The sequence below is a fragment of the Ochotona curzoniae genome, unplaced genomic scaffold (genome assembly GCF_017591425.1).
Source record: "Ochotona curzoniae isolate NIBS_2020 unplaced genomic scaffold, NIBS_Ocur_1.0 contig_4148, whole genome shotgun sequence".
NCBI lineage: Eukaryota > Metazoa > Chordata > Mammalia > Lagomorpha > Ochotonidae > Ochotona > Ochotona curzoniae.
In genome coordinates, this window is record NW_024466146.1 from 7,241,803 (window position 1) to 7,267,702 (window position 25,900).

Genomic DNA, 25,900 nt, shown 5'->3' on the forward strand with positions numbered 1-25,900 from the left:
ATCATAAACTCTCACCAAAAGAAAATTTTAATGAAGAATACACTACAGAAACAAGCATAGTTAATCCAAAAGGAAAGAAAAAAACAGAAAAGATAGATTTATGAGTAGGATAACATCCAAGTAAATCCATCTGAACACTGTCTTCATAACTAATATAATGATAACTTCGTAGCACATAAAATAAGTGGCAACTATAAAACAACAGTGATACACTAGGTTAAAGTAAATAAATATTTAACATCTTTATGTTGTCTAGGAAAACAATGCTGATTTTTAGAACATAGGGTCCAGTGTTGTGGAATAGCAGGTTAAGCAATTACTAGAGGTGCCTGCATTCCATAGAGGAGTGCCTAGAAATAAGTACAATGAAACCTTCTGACCCAATTTCCTGCTAATGTCCCTGAAAAACAGCAGATGATGGCTCAAGCACTGGGGTTCCTGCCACCTATATAGGAGACCCACAGGGAGTTCCAAATTACTGGTTTTGGCCTGGGCCAGCCCTAGCTACTGTGTCTATTTGGGGAGTAGGCCAGTGTATGCAAAATCTCTGCATCTGTTTGTAACACTGTCTTTCAAATAAATAAAACATATTTTTCCTCTACTTTTTTTTCAGTCTGATTCCCACATCTGGGAACATGGAAATGCAAATTCCAAGATCCTAACTCAAACTATTGAATCAGAAACTGGCAATGAGGACAGAAATTTGTTTTAACAAGGCAATGAGAGAATTTTTTTTAAAGATTTATTTGTTTTTATCACAAAGGCAGAATTACAGAGTGAAAGAGAGACAGAGAAAGGTCTTCATCCACTGGTTCACTCCTCAAGTGGCCGTGATGGCCGGACCTGAGCCGCTGATACGTAATATTTTAGAAGCCATGGGCTAGGCTACACTGTGGTAACAAAGACACACTAAATTCTTAGCAGTTTATCATATACAAGTTCATTCCTCACTCATGCAACGTCTACTGTGAGTCCAGGGTTCTTCACGGAGAAGTCTGTTCAAGTGGTGCCTCGGTACTGTAGAATGCTCGCTCTGTAACTACACCATCTCAAACAGGTAGTTACCAAGTCATCACAGCAGTGGAAGAGAGCATGAAGAACAACATACTGGCTTTTAAGTACATTTCCATAAAAATGGAACATATTACTTCTGCTCATAGAAGTGCTTGCTTTTCAGAACACACTCAACCAATATTCCCAAGCAAGATAGTCAAAGTCACATCCTAGCAGTACCTTTAGTTCCAGGTTGAGCACTTCGGAAAATGTGTATTAGTCCTCTCATTCAATCTGGACATTTAACTCTCATCTAAAGATTAATGATCTTAAAATATATCTGTCCCTCTTTATTCAATATGCAACACTGGAAGAGGGTCAGTAACCACTATAACAATTATCACTTGACAAGATGAAGCTGACACCTCAATTACTGGTCTGTGGCAACATTAAGAGCCCACTTCCCTAGGAGCAGGGCGTGGTTAAGTCCAGACTTCTGTTCCCTACTGAAGAATGCTTCTGAGTCTTTGCTGTCTGTAGCTTCTCAATTAACCTCTTGTGAGACTAACTTTCAGAAAGATTCTCCCTTTCATTTATGTTTTTAAGCAGGTTTAAAAACACTTAACTATAAATATTAGCAAGAAAAAGTATGGTCAAAAAGTAAAACATTGAAGACAAATTCTAGACAAAGCATATAGAGAATTAGCAAATTAAAAATACAGAAAGGAATTATGCAACTCTTTTTTCAAAAATTCTTAATAGGCGAGTTTTTTCCATGTTGCTTAGGCATTCTTTTACATTTTAAACTCTTAAGAAAAAAAAGAGGATAGGAAGAAATTTGCAACCACAAAATATCTGAACAACAGACTTGTCTAGAGCTAAAGATATAAACCCCAAGATTATGTTTTATGCGAAATATAAAAGTACATTCTAAAGAGAGACTAATGGAAGAATATACACAGCAGCATTACCTGAACGATTATAACCTCTCTGACCGTTATGTTTAGTGAAAATATGTCAGCCCTCCAAAACCAAATATATGTGTTTTTTGTGATCTGTGGTAACTAATATACAGAATACAAAATACAATGTGATGCATATAAGTGAAGTTGACAGTTTGAGATCTGATTACTGCCTATAGCCCTTGTCTAAACTCTGGAGAAATACTGGTTTCTCTACTCACAACTTACTGATTTTTTGCTGTTGTTGTTTAGTGGAGGGTTAACCTTTTTATATCTTAAAAATATAAAGTGTATCATTGTACAAATTTAAAAATATATGGTAAAAGAGAGATGATGGAGGATGAAACCAAGTGATGGAGGAGAGGGAAAGGAGGGGGCATCATTATACTATTAAAATACAATATATGCAATACATGAAATCTATTCCCTTCATATAAATAAGAACAAAAAATTATAAGGCAATAGGATTGCATTTTAAGTGCAATGAGATTTGCTAAAAAGTTTTATTTAGGTGCATAAAATAATGTCTTGACATGTTGTTCAAGTCAACTTGTGTAGAAGGGATTATTAGGAAAATACTGGAAGCAAAGACATTAAAGATGCTAGCACTTCAGAGATGATGGCACAAGCATATGAACCGTAGACACGCAGGTGACCAAATTCAAGACAACCCTATAGCGTTATGGGCCACAGCAGTTCTTGCCCTCAAGGGTGATAATATAATGTTAGGAAATGAGAAGACTCAGGATAATTTACAGAAGTTTTATGTGTAAGCGGTGAGTAGTCAGACAATTGTGTTCACTCAGTTTGAGAATATAAACTAATAGAAAGTTTTTGAAGGTAAATTTGTGGGAACTGACCAAAACCTCTGTTTTAAATATGTCTGCAGTTGAGATTCATATTAGAAATTGATATGGACAGAATTATTTCTCTCCCAAATTCACATATTGAAATCACAGTCTTTCTCTGCCACGGCAACACTGGAGACAGACTTTAAGGAGGCAAGGTTAAATGAGGTCTTCAGGGGAGGGAAGCGGGATCCCATGGAACTGATGTCCTTATAAAATCGAAGAGATAGTTGAGATCTCCTTTTCTGTGCCATGTTAAGACACGGTGAAAACATGGCTTTCTGTAAGCCAGAAAGCTGGTCCAAGGCAGGCATCAAATCTTATCAGGATTTGGTCTTGGATTTCCCAGCCTGCAGAATCTTGACAAAATAAATTTGCTTCTTAAACCAAAAAAGAAAGAAAGAAAAAAGAGAATGCTTTCCACCATTGTTGAAAAGTCTAGCTGGTTAAGAAAGCATGTTAAAAAATTAACAAAAATGATTAAAGAAAAAAATTAGCACGTGTAATTTTAAGCCAGTGCAGAGAAAACGAAAGGAATGAAGAAAGCTGTAGAGAATTTGTGTCTAACAAACAAGCAGCATTTCAAAATATTTAACAACAAAAACTAAAAATTACCAGGTGAAACTAAAAAATTTAAGATAAGCAGAAGCAAACATATATCAAAAGTTGAATGATCAAGATGAGCAATAATGTATATATATATATGATATTTTAACAAAATCACCAGTTTAATAATTACACAGAATTCTATAGCTGAATATTTAAGAATATGTCTATGTAATTTAGCAAGCACTTATAAAATTAGATTACTAATCATTATAAATAATGGAATATACACAAGTTAACTGATTCATAGACTACAGTATACTTAAATAATACTTTTTAAAAATGTGTAAAGGTTTCACGTGTTTGGAAACATTCAGGTACATCATTAAATAATGGGTCAAAAGGATAATTACAAAGCCATCACTAAAAGGCAAATATCATATGTTTCCTCTGATTTGAGGTAATTAATATAAATAATATAAAATGTAATGTATATGATGAGACTGACATTATGACATTTGATTATTGTTAATAGTCCTTGTCTATAAGCCTTAGGAATAGTGATTTTCCTATTAACTACTTGTTTAACTCTCTATTTAATGGAGGAATGATTTTGTGATTAAAGCAAATTGAAAGTATTTCATTGCAAAGATTAACAGAACAAGAAAGAAGAGTATGAGAGGGAGGGTTGGAAGCTGTCCATTTCTGATCCAGTCCATTCTGAGGTGCGTGGGAAAGCAGTGGGAGATGAGCCTAGACCTTGGGCCTCTGTACCCACGGGGGAGACCCAGATGAATCTCCTGGCTCCTGGCTTCTCCAAGAAGATTTAATAAGGTACACTCAGAATTTCTCGCAGATGTTATAGTAAATGTCAACAAGGCAGACATGCCTTAAAAATCTTTAATTCTGTAGAGAAAGCAGAGTAGGAGGCACGAGGAATCTATTTCTCTGCCTAGACAGAGCAGAGCTTGGTAGATTCTGAAGTAACTGCTTAGGAACTTTGGAGACTGTAATGAAAATTTACAGGCTTTGACAATAAACCCCTGGTAATTTTGGTCAAATTCATGCGTAGCACAGTAGCTGCTATCCATCCCTCACATGTAAGCCATTGACAAGCACCTACACACTCACAGACACACACACACACACACACACACACACACACCCCTGAGTAAACTGCACAGTCTTAGGGAGCCGTATGGGGAAGAAGAATGCTGTTTCCCCAAACATTAGGGGTAGGATAAGTGCTCTGATCATTGACTGCAGGCTCTGACTGTGGGACTAAAAAGAGGCAGGCCACCGCTATTGCACCACTGCTTGCTGCATTGTTGCAAGTGGCTGAGGGACTTCAGACATATTTAAATGGTCAACTTCTATTTTTGTGCTCCTATCATTCCATTTTTTTCTTCTGTTGGAAGCCAGATATTAAAGACTAGCACAATAAAAGTAATTTTGTGCATAGAAAGTACTACTAAGCGATCAAAGGCACAGGTTCAGAAAACCCTGAGAAGATTGAAGGTTATGGCTTAATCTGATCCTTTCCACTGAGACAGCTCATGCAAATAAGCAAAGAAACGGATAATGAAAACATCAAACTCTGGGGTGGGTAGCCATTGTGATTTCCAGAGTTACTACATTATTGCTGAGTCCAGGTTTCCACTGGACTCAGAGCTGGGCACCCTGAGTGGTTTAGACAGAGAAATGGACAGCATATTCAGGTGACCATGGGGAATATGGCAGTACATTGGAGCCTGAAGAGGACACCTCGTACCATTCCAGAAACTAAAACATCTATGACAAATACATGGGCAATTATAAAAACTATTATTAGTATAAAATGGGTTATAATGAAACTTTTTGTTTTTTAATTAAGTCACAAACACAAATTGTCAAACACTTTATCTTAAAAGTATTGTAACTTTCCTTGGTAACTCCATATTTTGTTTCCTATATAATTAATAGATTGATATATTCAAAAGACATTATGTTTGCATGCACAAAAATAAGATTATTATCTTTGTGACAATATTAACAAGAAGAAGTGAAAACAAGAAGTTGTGTAGGAATAGAAGTTTTCTGTTTTCAAAGCTTAACTGGAATTAATTTCAATTTAAAATGCTATAACCTTATAATAATGGTAACTATAGAAAATACAAAAAAAATTTGGATATACACAAAAAGAGAAATAAATTTAAATACTTCATTTTCAAAAAATAATTGAAGAAAATTAACACAAAAATATAAGAAACAATAAAAGTATAAAGCATATCAAAGTAGCAAAATGATACCAATAAACCCAAGCTTATCAATATTTACTTTGAATCCATTCCAAAATACAGAGATTAGAAGAACAGGAAAAAAAGACATGATCCAGTGCTATGCAGTCTACAAGAGATTAACTTTAAATTCAATGACAAAAGAATCAGTGTGGGCCCAGTGGTGTGGCCTAGTGGCTAAAGTCCTCGCCTAGCACGCGCCAGGATCCCATATGGGCGCTGGTTCTAATCCCAGCAGCCAGCTTCCCATCCAGCTCCCTGCTTGTGGCCTGGGAAAGCAGATGGGGACAGCCTAAAGCTTTGGGACCCTGCACCCACATGGGAGACCCGGAAGAAGTTCCTGGCGCCTGGTTTCAGATCAGCGTAGCACCAGCCATTGTGGTCACTTGGGGAGTGACTCATTGGATGGAAGATCTTCCTCTCTGTCTCTCCTCCTTTCTGTATATCTGACTTTCCAATAAAAATAAATAAATATTTAAAGAGAGAGAGAGAGAACCAGTGTTTACAATGGGCTAAGCCAGCACCTGCAGATGTGGGCATTCCATATAAACACTGGTTCAAGTCTTGGCTACACCACTTCTGATCCAATTGCTTAGTAGTGTTCCTAGAAATGCACCAGAAAATGATGTAAGACTTAGGTCCCTGCTATCCAGCTGGGAGACCCAACTGGAGTTCCAAACTCCTCTCCTTTGCCTGGCTCAGCCTCGCCATTGTGTCCATTTGGGAGTGAATAAGCTGTTGAAAGATTCTTTCCCTGCACCTCAACTTTCTCTCTCCTGTGTAACTCTGCTTTTCAAATAAATAAAAATAAATCTTTATAAAAATGCAATGACACAAATACATTGAAGATCAAAGAATGGTAAAAGATATTCTGTGCAATAATAATCTATTTAAAGAGATCAAGTATAGCTGTAACTACCAGAAAAAGACACCTCAAGTTAAAAAAAGTCACAAGAGACAAAACAGGACATTCTCTAGTACTGATGGTTTCATAAACAAGAACTTACAAGTGCTATAAATATCAACACAACTAACCACAGATAATCAAAATACACTCTTAAAGTAAAAATTGATAAAATTGAAGGGAGAAATAAAAGTTGTATAATAATAGATAACTTTTTTATTTTTTTTAAAGATTTATTTATTTTTATTTGAAAAGCAGAGTTACAGATGGAGAAGGAGAGAAAGAGAAACAGCTCTTCCATCTGCTGGTTAATTCCTCAAAGGGCCACAAGGGTAGGGGCTAGGCTGGTCTGAAGCCAGAAGCCAGGAGCTCATCCAGACCTCCCACATGAGTGCAATGGTCCAAGGATTGTGCCTATTTGGAATGCCTGTGCCATAGACCCCTGCACAACTTCTATTACCACACATAATAATGGGTAACAGTAAGAAAATGGAGAACTCAACACAAAAACTCAACTAGACTTCACATGCACTGAATATTCTCTTCTAACAATACATACATTCTCCCCAAGTATATTTGAGACATTTTCCAGGACAGTCTACAGAAAAGCTCACACATTAAAACTAAATAGACATAAAAAGAAAGATATCATTAAAAAGTATCTTTTCCAACTACAACAGGATGAAGTTAGAAATCAAAAACACAACAACTAGAAAATTTTTAAATTTGCACAAATTAGCAAATTGATAGAACAACCAATAAATTAAAGAAAAAATCAAATGGAATATTAGGAGACACATGTGGTTGAGAATGAAAATACAACATGTCAAATTTGGGATTCAAAAATTAAAGGAAGGAATTTATAGCTATAAACCTTTTTCCAGACTTTCTGTTGAATTAATGTGTTTCAATAAGTGGAATTATTTATCACTATTTAAAATAGATCTAATTCTTCCCTGTATATGTAATATATGGAGCTATAAGCATTTCAATGTTGAATTTATTTCTAAATGTTCATTATCTCATGGTGTCCAAGTGACACTGCATATATTCCACAAAATTTTGCCTTGCACTAACATTAGGAAAACACTTTAATAATATTACTGGGGCCCGGCGCGGTGGCGCAGTGGCACAGTGGTTAAGGTCCTCGCCTTGTATGCCTGGGATCCCATATGGGCGCCGGTTCTATCCCAGCAGCCCCACTTCCCTTCCAGCTCCCTGCCTGTGGCCAAGGAAGGCAGTCGAGGGCATCGGCCGTTGTGCTCACTTGGGGAGTGAATCATCGGACGGAAGATCTTCCTCTCTGTTTCTCCTCTCTGTATATCTGCCTTTCCAATAAAAAAATAATAAAAATAAACCTTTTTAAAAAATAATATTACTGAAGTAATTAGTAATTGTAGTTTGGACTAAAAATTATGCAGAAGGAGCAAGCTTATAATAAAGAACCATTATCACTCTGAGCCTACTCTCATGGTTCAAACACATGAAACTTTAAAGAAAATTCATTCTTTACTAATTCTATGGCTCACATATTCCCTTGAAAGAAAAATTTAAAAAAAAAGTAGTCTTACAATAAAAATTGTTCTGAGTAAAAGAATCTGAGTATAACCAAAATCTAGAATTAGTCTGTTTTTCTAATCAGAACTGTAAGAAACAGTATTTTTGGTTTAAAATAAGGATATATTATTTAAAAATTAAATTTCATGCTTCTAAACAAATTATTTCAAACCAACAAACAATATTTTAAAATTAAGAAACTAGAAAAGATAAACCAGACTAAACCAAAAGTTAGCATAAGGAAGAAATAAAAGAGATTAGAGCAGAGATAAATGAGAATGGGCTATAAAAACAATATATAAAATCATTGAAACTAAAATTTGATTCTCCAAAAAGATTAACAAAGTCAATAAACATTTCGTTGGATTAGGAAGACAGAGAGAAGAATCAGGTTGCCGTAATAAAAGATGAAAATGAGAACTTGCTACTTATTCTGATAAAATAAAAAGGATTATTAAGAGAGTTTTATAAGAATAGGATGCCAACAAGTTGGGTAATGTGGATGAAATGTACCAATTTGTGGAAAGACCTATAATACTTACCATAAACAAATTACATAGAAATGAATCATCTGAACAGACTTACAATTAGTAAGAAGATTGAACTTGCAATAAAAAATCTTACAAAAAAAAAAAAAAAAAAAGCCCTGGACTGAATGGCTTCACATTTAAAAAAAAATAGCCATTCTTTCCAAACTTCTCAAGATTAGAGTGGGGGACACTTCTGAACTCATTCAATTGTATCAGTATTACCTTCATGTCAAAGGCAGGTAAAGGCATTACAAGAAAAGAAAACACAGAAACTGTATTATTAATATTGCTGCAAAAACCTTCAGCTAAAAGCTAGTGGCCAAATTCAGAAGCATAGTGACAAGATTATAAATCACAGCTAAGTAGATTTACTTCTAAAATGCAAGGATGGCTCAACACACAAAACTGGTCAACATAATACACTATATTAACAGAATAAAAAAATCACAGGATTATCTCAACTGATGCAAAAACCACGCACATAAAAATCAGTAGCATTTATATAAACTAATAATGAATGAATATGAAAATTTTAAAAATTTGTGAAAAATAACATAAAAGAATAAAATACTTAAGAAAATATTTTAAGAATATTAACCAAGGAGGCGAAAGAGCTGTACAATGAAAATAACAAAGTGATGCTGAAAGAAATTACATAAATAAATTTAAACACATACGATGCTCACAAACTGAAAAATTTAGTTACATTCAGATGTCAAAACTGCCAAAAGTGACCTACATATTCAATTCAATCCATATCAAACAACACTTTTTTATAGAACTTTTAAGACACATCTTAAAATTCATCCAGAATTTGAAAGGGTGCCATATCCTCAACATGATCTTGATAACGAACAGCAAAGCAGCAACAAACATTCTTTCAGAGTTTAAAAGCCACTATATAGCCACAGTAACCAAAACATTGTAAGATTAGTATTAAGACAAATATAAAGACTGATATTCACATTCAAAAGAATGAAGTTAGATCCTTATACCATATACAAAAATTAATTTTCCTCAATGAAAGTGTTAAAACCATAAAAATTGTGACCGTGGATTGTCAACGATTTCTTCACTATGACATCAAAAGCACAGGTAACTAACAAAAGTTAAACTAGAATTCATAATTTTTTTTGAGTATCAAAAGGGAATATCAACAGAGTAAAAAATTACCCAATAAGTGGGAGAAAACATTTGCAAGTTATTTATCAGGTAAGTGATTAATTTCTTGAATATATAAATAAATATGAAACCTCAACAAGAAAATACAAAATATAAAAATATAGCTGCATCAAAAAAAAAGAAAGAAAAAAAGAACAAAGAGGGCCTGGCACAGTAGACTAAGCAGCTAAAGCACTCACACACTCTGGGATTCCATATGGGCACTGGTTCTGATCCCGGCAGCCCCACTTCCCATCCAGCTCCCTGCTGCTTGTGGCCTGGGAAGGCAGTTGAGAACGGCCCAAAGCCTTGGGACTCTGCACCTGCATGGGAAACCTGGAAGAGGTTCCAGGCTCCTATCTGCGGATTGGCTCATTTCCGGCCGTTGCGGCCACGTGGGGAATGAATCAATGGATGGAAGATCTTCCTCTGTCTCTTCTCCTCTATATGTATCTGACTTTGCAATAAAAATAAATAAAACTTCTTTTAAAATGAGCAAAGGACTTGAGATGTTTCTCCACAGATGACATGTAAAGGGTGAATAAACATATGATCTACATGAGTGACACTGACATCTGGGATGGGATCATTTTTATAGCCTTCGTCTACACTCCAGAGGAACAGCAGCTGGGTTTTTTTTTCTACTTGCTGTGTGTTGATATCCTTACCCAACAAGTGTTGAGCCTGAAATAGCAAAGTGAAATAAAAATATGTAATCGTAAAAATTTGGGAAAAATTAAGGAAGCATCCTTAACATCAACATCATTCATCTTCAGGGTAATGAGTATCAAAACTAAAATGGATAAAGTAAAACCGCTGTATAATGTTGGTGGGATGTAAACCATTATAACCACTTTAGGAGAAGAGTGCAAAAATATTAGAATATTTAGAATATTTAGAATAGAATGACTACATAATCTAGCACTTCCGCTTCTGTGTTTTCTCAAAAGAATTAAAACCTGTGTCTGCACATTACATGATTTTATGGTTACAGCATCCTCGCAATAGTCAAAATGCAGAAGCATCCCAAATTTTTATCACTGAAAACAAGCATAGCAAGATATGGTGTGTACATATAATAGAATATTATTCTGCCTTAAAATGTTTTTAAAATTCTAATACATGCCAAGGTATATATGAAACTTGAGGACATTATGTTATAAACCAAATAGGACAATGTACTTATGATTCCAGTTACATGAGATACTTAAAATACTAAAAATCATAAAGACAGGCACAGATGCCAAGAGTAGAAGAGGAAAAAGAAATGGATAACTTATGGAGCTGATTAGTGATGAATGCCTAACATAATTAATGTGTTTAATGCCACAAAACTTGGTAAATTTTGTGTTATTTGTGTTTTGCCATAATAAAAAAAAACTAGAAAGAAATACATATGCATAATTTATACTAACTAGAATCTATTGAAGTTTTGAATTGCTCAAAAAGTATGAAAGATTATCATGTTAAATCAAAAGGTATTATTAAGAAAGTTTTAACATGTCAGTGTATCAAAAATCTTAAGCTAGTTATATTCTTATAAACTTTGCAAAAATTATTTTGTCTTATGAAATGGAAAGAAAGCATACAGACAGTATAATATTTAAATAAAGTAGATTGGGGATAATACCTTGGAGGCGCGAATTTGCCTGTGAATGTCTGTTAGTTGTTGGATTTTGTATTCTAGCTCTGAAATCTGAGCTTGAAGCCAAGTCCATCGGCTGCCAACTCTTGCTCTGTCCACAAGCCACTTCCATTCAGGACTACAGTGACTGTGAAGAAGACAAAACACTGTTAGTAAAGGCACAAGACCGTTTTATAACTTTCTTTACTCATATCGTAAAACACAAATAAAAAAAAGACATATAATTACATGACACTAGTAGACTAACTTCTCATTCAAAAGAAACTAATTTCATTTCTTCCACCCAGCAAATACCTGTTTTTGTGCACTATTACATATTGAATTGATAGTACAATACCTCTTCTGTTTAAAACTTTATTAATACCTGTTTAACTAAGGAGGGACCAGTAAAGAAAAAAACAAAAGCAATGACAGTAAAATGCCATGTAAAAACTGTTGCAGAAGGCTTTTTAAAATGTAAGTATTGGGCTTGCTGTTAGGACACTTAATGTAATCTTCATTTGCTAAAACAGGCATAATTAAAAACTTAAAACCAAATTAAAGAAACTGTCAAAAATATGAATGCTCTACTGCATTACAGATAAGCAGGCAGCTACATAGGACTTAAAATGTTTACTAAGATAAATCCATTCCCAGGATTCACATCTCAGTGATCACAAAGTATTTGCATAAGCCTTTCTTTCATATGTATCAGACAGTAAGGGATGAATCCAATACCTCTCCATGTTCCTCTTTCAACAGGAGCACTGCTCTGACCCATAGTCTGTGGGACCATGAACCAATTACTTTGAGATAGTCCAACTACTCCAGCTAGAGAACAAACTATTTTAGATTTTGTGTGTGTGTGTGCATGTGTCCATATGAGAGAGAGAATTAATCAGTAGATGCAAATTACCAAATGAGAAAATGACAGAAATCGGAAACGTAACTGGAGAGCAAAACTTAATGAAAAAGAAATGGACCTTAAAAATGTGTAAAAAATGCATGTATTGTCAAAATCCATAGACTATATAACACGAACTGCAAACCCCAATGTAAATTATGGACTATAGGTGGTAATGATGATTCAATGAGCCTCATCAAGTGTAACAAATACACTATCCTAATGTGGGGTGTTGCTAGTGGCAGATGGTGTGTACTTGGGGGGATCAGGGTGTACGAGTACATCCTGAACTTTCCACTCACTCTTTCTGCGAACCTAATGTTTATTAATTTGAAAAACACATTTAACCAGAATGAACTCTAGCAAGGAAAAATGTTCTTTGAGATTGCTGTCAAAGAAACAGAAAACAATTATGGAAACAATAGAATGTGGTCATCTTAACAGGATTTTATATTTGCAAAAGGCTATCTTTAATTTTTTATTAACAATATTTTATGAAAATATTTTTAATGTGTTTGAAACTTTAAGAGAGGGAAGAAGGAGAGAGGAGACAGGAAGGGAGCAAGAAATGAAAGGAAGGTGACAGAGAGAACGGGATGAAGGCAGTGAAAAAGGGATACATGGAGAAAGTATTACTACCACTGGTTCCCACCCCTTTCCATAAACCCCCAATGCCAGCACTGTGCGGCTTCGATCAGAGCTGAAGCTGGTAGCTGGAAATCCAACCAAGGTCTTGCACATAAATGGCAGGAACACGACCACATGAGTGATCTTAGCTGCTTCTGTGGCTCTGCACTGTCTAGCAGGGGAAGTGGCCTGATCTCTAACTGAGGTACACCAACATCACACAGGAGTCTTAACTGCTAGGCTAAATGCCTGACCTCAAAATGCTGTTTTTTCTAAAAATTTAATTGCAAGTAATGTATTTGGAGATTCCATATAAGCTGATATGCTGTTAGTGTTATTAACTATTTCATTTACAGTAATTACCTTCATCTTGTAAACTTGACATTAAAAAAAATCACATTTTCATTAACATAGAAAAAAATAAGAGAATACCTATTCACAATAAACTATTTTAGATAGTAACAACACTAAATACTAATTGTGAAATCAGAGTGGAGGAGAAGGGCCACACAATGTAGCACCTTGCATAGCTGATAGTGAAATGTTTGAATTTTAATTCAAAAATGAAAACCACTGACTAAGCAGTATGTGAAATTTCTTTCCAGGCACTCTGGATATTAGTATTCCAGTGGAAAATGAGAAGAAATAAGCAAACCAAAAAAATTTAACTAATAATCTGAAGATGGTACAATGCAGGTAATAGTGGTCTCCAAATATTACATGTGCTGTTCAATATTCCCTAGATTTTATTGCACTGAGGCTGGCGGTGTGTGACTGGTTCTGATTACTGGAGCAGAAAAAAAAAACCTATTGTCTTAGAGGACCTTCAAAACTACTACTGCTGGTAACTTAAGAGGACCACAGTGAATTTCATGGAAGCCAGAGGAGACATCTACTGTGTCAAGTCATCAACACTCTGACAGCTTATATTGAATAAGTCAATGAAGCGAAAAAGGGCTTGGACTGGAAAAGGGGTGATGCTAAGAAAAAAAGGTAGAAAAAGAATGGATCCAAAGTTCATTTAAAGTAGGCATTACTTGAGAAGTGTGGTAGAAATCAAATATGATCTTCTACATTCTTTCAATGAGTTTTGCTCCATACAAAATTTCCTTATAAACTGCAATTCGGGTTAGCTATCAAATTGATGATAACCTAATAAATGTAAAAGAGAAAAAAGAACATGTTCATGGAGCACATAGCATTCATATCAGATATTCTGAAACTGAAGTTTATAAAAATCTTGTTTATATCTCTTTATTCAATTATACTAACATGAACTAAATTATGCAGAGGTTTTGTGATGTGTAAAGTGAATTTCCTGCAAAGGATTACTTATTAAACATTTTAATGGAAGTGAATTGAAATGTTTGATAGAATTAACAATGATATGCAAGTTTCCCTACTAACAATGTTCCCTTGCTTGAAGAAACTTTTTTTTCCGAAATAATTAAGGTTGTAAACATGTTAGAGCTATACCTATGGCGAACTTGCTCAAAGCAGATCAACACTGTTTAACATCTTAAGTTAAAGCATGAATTATGTAAACAACGTATGTAACCAATGATGTAATGGCTTAAGTAACTTTTAGTGCAACAAATCCGGACATAGCTGATGTAACGACTGAGCCTGTTAGGACCGTGAGGCATACCAAGAGTGCCCAGATTCCCCAGATTCCTGGCCTGTCCAACCACTGAAGATACTCATTCCATGCCTCTTTGTACAGTGTGTTAAACAGACCACAAACCAGAGACCACCATGTGTTGACCATAAAGTGGGGGTGAGACCTCTAGAAAAGATCAAGTGACTTTGAGAGGAGACCACCTGGACAGTAAGAGAAACCAGTCAATTCCCCCAGAGAGATAGCATATGCCTTTGATCCCCATCCTTGTAGGCAGGCAGTCACCACTTAATTTGATGCAGGAAGTAAGTACAAACTGTTTGATTTTGTATGCAGTTTCTCTTGGTATTGTCTGTTGACATAAAGTTAGATTTCTGTTCTAAATAAAAGGGTAGGTATTCAGAATAAGACAGAACTTTCATATTACAACTTACATTATCAAGACTGAAAGACACATGTATAATTTCTTTTTGACCTTAACAAAGACTTTGTCAGCTCGTTGATACAATAATTAATTGTAACTGAAAACCAAAAGAAAAGATCTAGTTTGTGAAAAACACCAACTCTAATAATAATAATAATAATAATAAAACTTGCTCAGATGAAAAAATTTGAAGCAACCATCTCCAGTGGTATTTTCTCACCTGGAAGAATTTATCCTTGCCTCAAATCAGGCTACTGTAGACCAGGAGCCAAGAAACTTCTTTACGGAGGCAGTAAATATTTCAGGCATTGCAAACCACATGTTCTCTTTAACAACTGCCATAGAATGGGGGTAGCCATGTATGATACAAAAATGAACAGATGTAACTGTATTCCAATATTTACAAACGTAAAAACATTTTGTGACCAGATTTGATCCACGAGCCAGAGCTTTCCTATCTGATGTAGAGCATTATTTCACAAGCATCTCATGCTTTCCAAGAGGTATAAAACATCCTTTGATAAAAAATGCTTGTTCCGATATTTGGCCCATATTTAATTGGGTTATCCTACTATTTTGACAGTTGTATATCAGAGTGCATGTATCAGAACCACTTTGAGTCCACAGCTTGTCTTTTATGATTGTTCTTTTGAAGCCTTTTGAGAAGCAAATGACTCAAATTTTGATGACACTCAAATATCAAACTGCCCCTTTTTGGTTAATACCTTTCACATATTAAGAAATCTTTCCTAGGGCCCAACATGGTAGTCTAGTGGTTCAAGTCCTCATCTTGCACACGCTGGGATCCCATATGGGTGCCAGTTCTAATCCGGGTATCTCCACTTCCCATCCAATTCCCTGCTTGTGGCCTGGGAAAGTAAAGGACAGCCCAAAGCTTTGGGACCCTGCACCCGCACAGGAGACCTGGAAGGAGCTCTGGCTCCTGGCTTTGGATCCACCCAACTCTGGCTGTTATGGCCTCTTGGGGAGTGAGTCAATGGATGGAAGATCTTCCTCTCTGTCTCTCCTCCTCTTTGTCTATCTCACTTTTCAATAAAAGAAATCCTTAAAAGAAAAAAAAAATCTTTCCTAATAAAGGTCATATATCTCCATTCTTTATGTGATCATCACAAAATTATTATAAAGTAATTAAACACTACAGGCTCAAACACGTAAATAGAAGTTTTATTATGGCCTCCATGATGGCATGAACCCATGTACTTGAACCATCATCTTTTACTGCCTCCCCAAGAACACTAGTAGGGAGTATATCAGAATTGGAGCAACCAAAACCCAAAAGATGCTCTGCTATGGGATCACCAGCAAAAGCTTAATCCACTGCACCCTAACATCAGCCCCATAATGTAGTTTTGTTTTTTGCTAGACTCTATTTGCTATTTCATTAAGGATTTTTATGCATTTATAATTTAATGAAATACAAATATATTTTATTGTAGCATATGTCTAGCTCTGAGATAAGCTAATGCTGACCACAGAAAATTAATTTGTATCTCCTCCTATTGTTTGTGAAAGAATTCATGTATGATTGTAATTATCTATCATTTTAGTTCCTATAAAATTGCCCAGTGCAGCCATCTGGGCCTGGAGCTTCCTACACAGGAAAGGCAATTAGTTATTAAATCAATTTCTCCAATTGGTATGAAGTTTCCTAAATTTTGTATTACTCTCTCAGTCAACCTGGTAAATTGTTTCTTTCAAATAATTGGAGTACTTAAATCTAAATACTGCAATGTATTGATACACAGTTGCTCACAAAATTCTAATGATTAATGCCTACAAAATACTGGTTGTTTTTTCTCACCAAAATAGCTAAAATTTTAATTAATTAATATTTTCAAAGAACAAAATTTTGTTTTTGTTGATTTTCTCCATTGCTTTTGTTTTATGTTTAATCAATTTCTACTCTGTTCTTTAACTTGTTCTGAATCTGAATCTGGATATAACTTCCTAAGTGTTTATGTAACTTCAGAAAATGATTGCTGCAACTATCCGGGGAGTGAATTAAAGGATGGGAAGTCTTTCCATCACTCTGCTTCACTCTCTCCATCTCTTCTTCTGTCACTCTGCCTACTAAAGAAATCCATCATTCGTTTTACATTGTTTTAATATATGCAATCAGGGTTAAAAATATTCATATTAGTGCTGCCTTCATAATAGATATGTTCCTCAATTGTTTATGTGTTTGTTATCAGAATATTGTATATGCTGTAATTTCTTCTTGATCTGCGAGTGGTTTGGAAAGGTGTAATTTAATTTCTACATAGCGCAGGCCTACAAATTCGCTATTTCTTACCATTTCCTCTTTCATCTGTGTAGTTTTTACCCAGTATGAGTTTCCTTTAGCTTGAAGATCTTCATTTAAAATTTAAAATCATCATTTAAAATTACTGTGTATGCATACCAGTTAGAGGATTCTAAATAGACATTTTTTTCCCCTCTCAGCACTCAAATGTTACTCCATCTGACCCACATGCCTTCCAATGATAAGTTAGATGGTTATTTTCATTTATTGACCATTTTTCAAAATCTGTTCTATTAAGCCAAAGGAGTTTTCATTTCAGCTATTTTATTTTTAACTATGATTATTCAATTCTTCTCTATTCTTCCCTTAATTTCACTCATTCCCACATTTCTTAAGTCCTTGAGTATGTTTACAATAGTTATTAAATCTTTTCATATTAATATCATCTCTAGCTCTTCCAAGTCTGTTTCTATTTTTATATTTCATCACATATCTAAGTTATACACACATACATATTTATAAATACATAAATGTACATTCAAGTCTAGAAGCCAGTTTCATGCAAACACAAATATAAACATTTCATGTGCACAATGAATATTATGTTGTTGAATATGTAGATTTTGTAGTCTTCCTTTAGAGAGCGCTAATTTTTCTTTTGTCAGGTTATGAAAACACTTTCTGTTCAAGTTTATCTATTTCAGCATGCTTTTAAGCTTTTTTAGAGCTACTGAAAAGTAGCCATTTCACTAAAGCAGTCATTCATTTGAAGGATAGTTGGATGGTGTGAGAAAAGTAACTAGCAAGTGACTAAGTCTGTAGGCTTAACAACTCTGACCAACTGAGATCTTCAACTCTGATACATTCACATATACATGACTGAAGGAAAACAGAATGGAAACCTACAAGTTGGAGGGAATTCTATCAGCAAAACAAGCACCACAAGCCTGACATAGACAACATAATGTAGTCTGGGTGCCAAATTTGACTTACAAGAAGCAGGGTGAGAAAGTAGGGCAGTTTCTAATACTCTGCAAAAGTCACATCAGAGTCACAAAAATTAGAACAGCAATAATTCCCTAAGAGGCAAATCAGAGACTATAGTGGACAAAGGACAAGTGAGCTTCTCTCAGCAAAACTAGGTCTTACCAAGCCCTTCCTTCACTGCCAAAGCAAAAAGTCTTAATCCTTTAAGGATCACGAAATATAAGGTGTATCTTAATTTTCTCTCATTCCAAAGGTGTTTTTATTAAAGCTATTTTGTCAGTGATTCTATCGCACATTTAAGCAGCAAAAGGTAAAGGAAGAACACTTGCCTTTGAGTTTATAAATCACTACATAATGGATAATCACATCTGGACCCAAGAAAAGGATTTTGCTTTGGGCTGTCGTTTTTGAAAAGTAGGTATGATCTTTATGTGAGAAAGAAGGTCACAAATGTTTGGATTTCCAGTGAGAAAAAAAAAAAAAAACACAGATTGCTGCTTCCCATTCTACCAGCACCCATTCTCCTTTGCTTTCATTTTTATAATAGAACTTTCTGGATTTTAACTGAGCCAATGGTATCTCAGCTACAGAATGTTTTTTCTAAACTTACGTGCAGTAAAGTCTGAATATATGACAAAATTCTTACAATAAGATATGAAACAATATGTGTAACTCCTGGGTCTTGCAATTAAAACTGGTTGGTCGCACCCTTCAATGACTGGCTGTGGTTCAGGTGCTTGGCACAATTACGATGCCACTTGTGTACTCACATCCCATATCAACGTGCCCAGGATCTCGTTCTGGACCAGCTTCTAACTCCTGCTCCCTAATGTGCACACTGGGAGGCAGCGGGTGACGCTCAAACACTCGGGTCCTTATCACTCACCCGGGAGAGTCAAGCAGGGTTCTGGGCTTCTGGCCTTGGTCTGAGTCACATCGTGCCTGAAGCATGTAAGGATGAAATATATTCTCTTTCTCTTCCACTTTCCCTTGCACTCCTACATTTCTCTCTCTATCTCTTTCTCTCACTACAAATTAATCTTTTTAAAAGTCGGGTATGGAAATGAGATGGATTATTATCTTCAACACTATACCGGTGTCATCCTAAGGGAGAGTAAACCTAACAAGTCCCTGCTATGTCCTCCAAAGCACATCCAACCCTTGACAGTTACTACATTCCACACATTTACACTGAATTAACACTCATAATTTCCCTCAAAACAAGTTAGGCCACTAGGATGACTTAGGTGAATAAGTTGTCATTTGAAATGCTCATAATCGAAGAATATTAATTCTTACTAACAGTAATTTGATAACTTTTATATATCATTTAATTATACACATACACATTCATACACTCATAAAATTAAAAAAAAAACAAGCTGCGAGATTACAGTCGTGAACCCTAATATTGGCATGAAAATAAATCAAATTAAGGAGGAGTCTATAATGTCCAAGGATAATCTAGGACTAGTATTTTAAAAGAAATCCTATCAGGAAGTGCAAGAAAATGGGAGCAAACATAATCTGATACATTATATAATTCTGCCCAGAACTCTGGCAGAACTCAGGGTGTCAACTCCCCAGACTGAGAATTTCAATATTAGTTTAAAAGAATTCACACATTGTGTGGGCAAATTTAGTTCCCTTAGCATCTCCCATTTCCCAAGATAAAGAAAAAAAGGAAGGGTTGGAGAAGGCTTATTGCTACCATCACCTTGCTATAGAAAAAATTGTGAAAGCTTATGTCCGTTAGCGAGTCATAACTTTGCATCTAAAATCCTTGTAAAACATCAAAAAAATGAAATATATAAAAATGTATTTTTAAAAGGAAATAAATGGGGCCTGGCGCTGTGGCCTAGTGGCTAAGGTCCTCACCTTGAATCTGCCAGGATCCCATATGGCGCCGGTTCTAATCCGGCAGCTCTGCTTCCCACCCAGCTCCCTGCTTGTGGCCTGAGAAAGCAGATGAGGACGGCCCAAAGCCTTGGGACCCTGCACCTGCATGGGAGACCCAGAAGAGCTCCTGGCTCCTGGCTTCGAATTGGCTCAGCTCCAGCTGTTGCGGCCACTTGGGGAGTGAACCGTCAGACAAAAGATCTTCCTCTCTGTCTCTCCTCCTCTCTGTATATCTGACTTTGTAATAAAAATAAATAAATCTTTTAAAAAGGAGATAAATGAATTTTAAACGAATCAAAGCACATTTGCTAAAGGAAGAGTTACGCATAGGCTTTGAATGCGTGCATGTGTGCCAGCATAGGCATGAGTACGTGGTTCTTTTGTTCAGGAAACCAGGCAGGCGTGTAGTGTTAACAAAGCATTTCCAAAAGCCCTGATTGAGAGGGCAAGTAGTGCCAAAAGATAAGAATTCTGCACTTTATGCCTTGTGATTAGAAACTAAACTTTGCTCAAAGGAAGAAATATCTTCTAATACATATAAATGGGTTACAGATGGCCCTGCTAAATGTTATAAATGTCTTTGAAAATTAATAGGACACAAGATATTTTAAAATAGCATTGATACTCGAAGAAGTGACTATCATTAAGCCAGAATAGAGAAAAGGCATTTCTGTGGCAATGCCAAATACACACGCACACACACACACACACACACACACACACACACACACACACACTCACACACACTTTCCTGAATAGTTCCATGTTCTGCAAAGTAAAAATACCTGCACTTATTTGGAAAAAAAAAAAGTGCCAAACCATACAAAACTTACAAACCTTTAAATCAGAGCTAACAATATCAATTTTTATTCAGTTTCCACCAGCATTTGTACAGAATAAATTTGTTCATCCTTTCAAAGCTCTATATCCTTAGATTTTGGCTTCTTCATTTGATGTGAGTTCTTGAAAACATTCAATTCCAGAAGCGATAAATTTAATAAAAAGATCATCAGGAGATATTATTTACATCAGTTTTTTTTTTCACAAAAGAAATTTCTTTAGAGTTTGTTGAACTGAATGAGTAGCTTCTCTGGGTGTTTCAAAATATATAACAAATCTTAAACTTCATAAACCAACAATAGGGGAAAAGGCACCATGGGAACCACAGATTCACCTGGCACTTGGGATATCCTTATGCCATACTGGAGTCAGTTCCAGTACCAGCTGTCCTGCTTTCTATCCCGCTCTCTGGTAATGTGCCTACGCACATGAGAGTTCCAGTGTTTGAGCCCCTGCTTCCTAAGTAAGAGACTCATATTTTTGGGGCACTTGGCTTTAGTCTAGTTAAGCCTTGGTAGTTGTGGCTATTTGGAGAGTAAACCAGTTGTTGGAAAATTCTGTCTGTACTCCAGGCACATGAAAATAATTTTTTTTAAAGCAGCAACTTATTGAACTATAGGAAAGTACTTACACAGAATGTTCAGTATTTTCTTTATATACTGCTAAGGTTTTCTCTTGGTGGTGAAAAAGACTGATTTTTTTTTTAATCATCAGACACTTTTTAAAAAAATACTTTTCATCTGAAAGACAGACAGCTCTCCCATCTAGCAGTTTACTCTTCAAATGCTTGCACCAGTCAGGGCTAGACTGTATGAATGTAGGAGCCCAGAACTTTATTTGGGTCTGCCAGGTGACTGGAAGTGCCCCCATGTACTTTTGTTGCCTCCCAAGGTACAGATTAGCAGGAAGGTGGATCAGAAGTAAAATAACTAGGACGCAGATCAGGAGCTCCAAGATGGGAGATGGGTATCCCAAGTGGTGATATCACCTCTGCATCAAGCACTCACTTTGAAAACTATTTTTAAAAACTACTGATGGGGCCCCGCGCCGTGGCCTAGCAGCTAAAGTCCTCGCCTTGAACGCTCCGGGATCCCATATGGGCACCGTTTCTAATCCCGGCAGCTCCACTTCCCAGCCAGCTCCCTGCTTGTGGCCTGGGAAAGCAGTCGAGGACAGCCCAAAGCCTTGGGACCCTGCACCCATGTGGAAGACCCGGAAGAGGCTCCTGGCTTTGGATCAGCATAGCATCAGCCGTTGTGCTCACTTGGGGAGTGAATCATCGAAGGGAAGATCTTCCTCTCTGTCTCTCCTCCTCTTTGTATATCTGACTTTCCAATAAATAAATAAATGTTTAAAAAAAAAAGTACTGATGAAAATAATTCCACAATACACTACTTTAAGAAATAAAGACTATTTTTAATGTGTGGACTTCTTTAAGAAAGCTTAAATTTATAGGCTCACTGTGGTACTGTGCGTTAAATTATTGCCTGCTGGCTCATGTCTAGGTGGCTCTGTTTGATTTAGGCCCTTACAATGCAAAGAAAAGGGCCCCAAGTGCTTGGATCTCTGCCACGCATGTGGGACCTGGATGGAGTTCTAGGATCTTGTCTTCAGCCTTTTCCATACCTAGTCATTGTGGCTATTTGGTGAGTGAACCACCAGATGGAGAACCTCTTTCTATGTCTCTCCTTTTCTCTGTATAACACTTTAAAATAAAAATATTCTTGAAAGGATAAAATTGGTCTTCAGATGACTTAAGAACTTTTTTAGCAATAAAGCTTAAAATAGCCCAAATGGATATAGTGTATATATTTATGGCACACAATGTAATGTTTTCATATATGCTTACGTAATGAAACCATATAGAATAGCTAGTTGACATCCATTCACTTCACACAAGTTAGCATTTTTATGGTGAGGCTCACTCTCTCAGTAACTTCAAGTGTACTATGTATTTACTAATTCTAACTTTACTTAGCAAGCTGAAATTAGAATCATGGAGATGTCTTGTGTTTAGGCAAAACTTTATAACAGCTCAGCTAAGCTCTACCAGACACCCCTGGTAACACCACTCTATTCTCTTTGTAAGTCTGATCTCTTTCTACTTCCCTTCCTGTTTTCTCATTTATTTAACTTGGCATAAGGTCTTCCACGATCATCTGTGTCATACATAATGGAATTTTCTTGTTTTTAAAGGTTGAATGGTATTCTATTTGACACATACATGAGGGTTCAAAAATCTTATAGAAAATTTGAATTAAAAGATAAGTTTAATGTGATGCATTAATTTTTTAATCTATGCACAACTTTTTCATTATATGAATGTGAACTTTTTGAATACTCCACATGTGCATAGATTTCAAAAGAAAACTTCATTCATTTTCTCCAAACTTTTAAACATGTACCACACTTCATGCATTCACTCATACTAAGGCCATAAATGACCTAATATGGCTGACTCCATATTTTGGCCACTGTGGGAAATATAATGTGGGCATAGATAAAAATACAATATATTGATTTCATTTCCCTTAGATACGTTTCCATGAGTAGAACCGCTAAAGTATGTGGTAACTGTTTTAATACTTTGAAGAAAATTTGTTTTCCATATATATTGTACTAATTAACATTCCTAGCAACAGTGCACAAAGATTTCCTTTTAAAATAGCAACAGTTTTCTTTAAAGATAACAACTCTTGCCAGTTTACCAGTGTGAGACACATCAATGTGGTTGAATTGTTATTTTTAAAATGCTATTTTAAACTTTATTTGAGAGGAAGAGAGAGAGGAGAGAAGGAGGTAGTCTGCTGGTTCACTAGCCAAACATTTACAAAAGCCAGGGTGGGGTCAAACTCAACTCCAGAACTTGGAACTACATCTGAGTGTCCCATCTGGTCAGCAGAGAAGGTACTTAAAGCACCACTTGATGTCTCCCTAGGGGCACATAAGCAGGAAGCCCATCAGAAGCAGAGTATGAGACTCAGTCAGGAATTCTGATAGAGGGATCCCCAGCAGTGACTTAACCAATGTGCCGAGCATTTGCCCTCTAATTGTGGTTTTAATAAATGCATAAATTAATAATGTTGAGCATTTTTTCATTTATCTCTCAGCAATCTATAAGCCTTCTTTGGTAAAATGTCCTTTTTAAATTGGGTCGCTTTCTTGCTACTGAGTTGCATGACTTTCACACACATGTTGACTGTTAACATCTAGATCAATAGTTTGCAAATGTCTTCCTTCCTCCCTGAGGTTGATTCATGATTCTGCTGATTGCTGTGCTGCAGCATTTCAGCTTGATGCAGCCCTTTTAAAACAATTTCTGCTTGTGTTGCTTCTGCTTCTGATATCACATCCAAAATGTCTCTATAAATAATACTGTGAAGAAGCTTTTTTAAATTGTTTCCTTCTATGAGTTTCACAATTTCAGGTCTTTTGTTTTTAATACATTTTGAGTTGATTTTGGCATATCGTATGACGTAAGAACACAATCTGATTCTCTGTATATAGATACCTAGTTTTCCCAATGTTTTATTGAAGAGATGATCTTTTCCCAATTGTGTGTTCTTGGCAAGGTTTACATATATATGGGACAGCACAGAGTCTAGAAATAAACTCGTTCATTAAAAAACAGTTAATTTCAGACAAAGATGCCATGTCCACCAGAGGAAGTGATGTGTAATTTATTTTTATAGTGTTGCAGTGTCCTTGTCTGGTCTTGGTATCTTGGCAACATTGTCATCATAAAAATGATTTTTAAATATTCCACCTATTTTCAGAACTTTTAGATTGCTATTAGTCCATTTAATTTCTAGCAAAATTTAGTGGTAAAGCCATTAGCATTGGGTTGTTCAATGATAGTGGGCTTTTATCTCTGTTGCAGTATCCTGCTACAAGTTGGTTCCATTTTGCTACTCTTCCTCAGTCTTGATAGATTATATATGTTTAGGAATTTTCCTCTTTTTTACAGATTTATTTATTTGTATTGGAAAGTCATATATACAAAGAAGAGGAGAAATAGAGAGGAAGATCTTAGTGGCTGCAATGGCTGGAGCTGAGCCTAGGAGGCTGGAGCCTGGAGCCACTGCCTGGTCTCCCACAGGGGTGGAGGGTCTCAAGGCTTTGGGCTGTCCTCGACTGCTTTCCCAGGCCACAAGCAGGGAGCTGGATGGGAAGCAAGGCCACCAGGATACGAACCAGTGCCCAGATGGGGTTCCACTACATGCAAGGTGAGGACTTTAGGCACTAGGCTACCATGCCAGGCCCAAACTTTTTCCCTTTTTTAAAGTTATCCAGCTTGCTGGGGGCATAATTATTCATAGTTGTGTCTTATGATTCTCAATATCTCTGTGGTGGCAGGCCATGTCTCTCATTTCTGATTTTGATTTTCTCCTTTAATTTCTCACCATAATTGAGTTTTTGTCGATTTTTCTTATATTTTGAAAAAAATCAACTCTGTTTCAGAAATTAAAAAAAAAAAAAAAACATTTTTTGACCTCTGGTTCACTTGTTCTAGTTTTCTGTTTTGTTTTGTTGTTTTTTTTTTTTTCTAAATAATGGGTTGATCTGTTGTTCTTTCTTTGCTTTCTTGAGCTGTAATATTGTTTGAGAACTCTCCTTTTTAATATGGGTATTCTTAAAACTATCTTTGTTATAGCTCAAAAAATTTGGTTTACATATTTCCTCTTCCAGATTTTTTTTAAATTTCCCTTTAAATGTATACATTAATCCATTGGTTTGTTCAGGAGCATTTTGTGTAATTTCCATATGTTTTGAGTTTACAAAATTCTCATCTTCCTGATTTCTGCTTTCATACAATTTTGGTTGTAAAACACATCTATCAACTTCAATCTTAAGATCTGTGTCCTATCCTAGAGAACATTGCAGGTACACTTTTAAAGACTATATTTACCAGTATTAGATACAATTTTGTGTTTAGC

General features: G+C 35.8%; 1 protein-coding gene across 1 annotated transcript in view; it reads right to left on the bottom strand.

Moving 5' to 3' along the window:
• KANSL1L (KAT8 regulatory NSL complex subunit 1 like) overlaps positions 1 to 25,900 on the bottom strand; it is a 105,202-nt gene that overhangs the window by 59,913 nt on the left and 19,389 nt on the right. Inside the window, exon 3 of the mRNA XM_040984618.1 lies at positions 11,408 to 11,549. Within this exon, the coding sequence (XP_040840552.1) occupies positions 11,408 to 11,549 (142 nt within the window). The remainder of the gene's footprint in view (positions 1 to 11,407; positions 11,550 to 25,900) is intronic.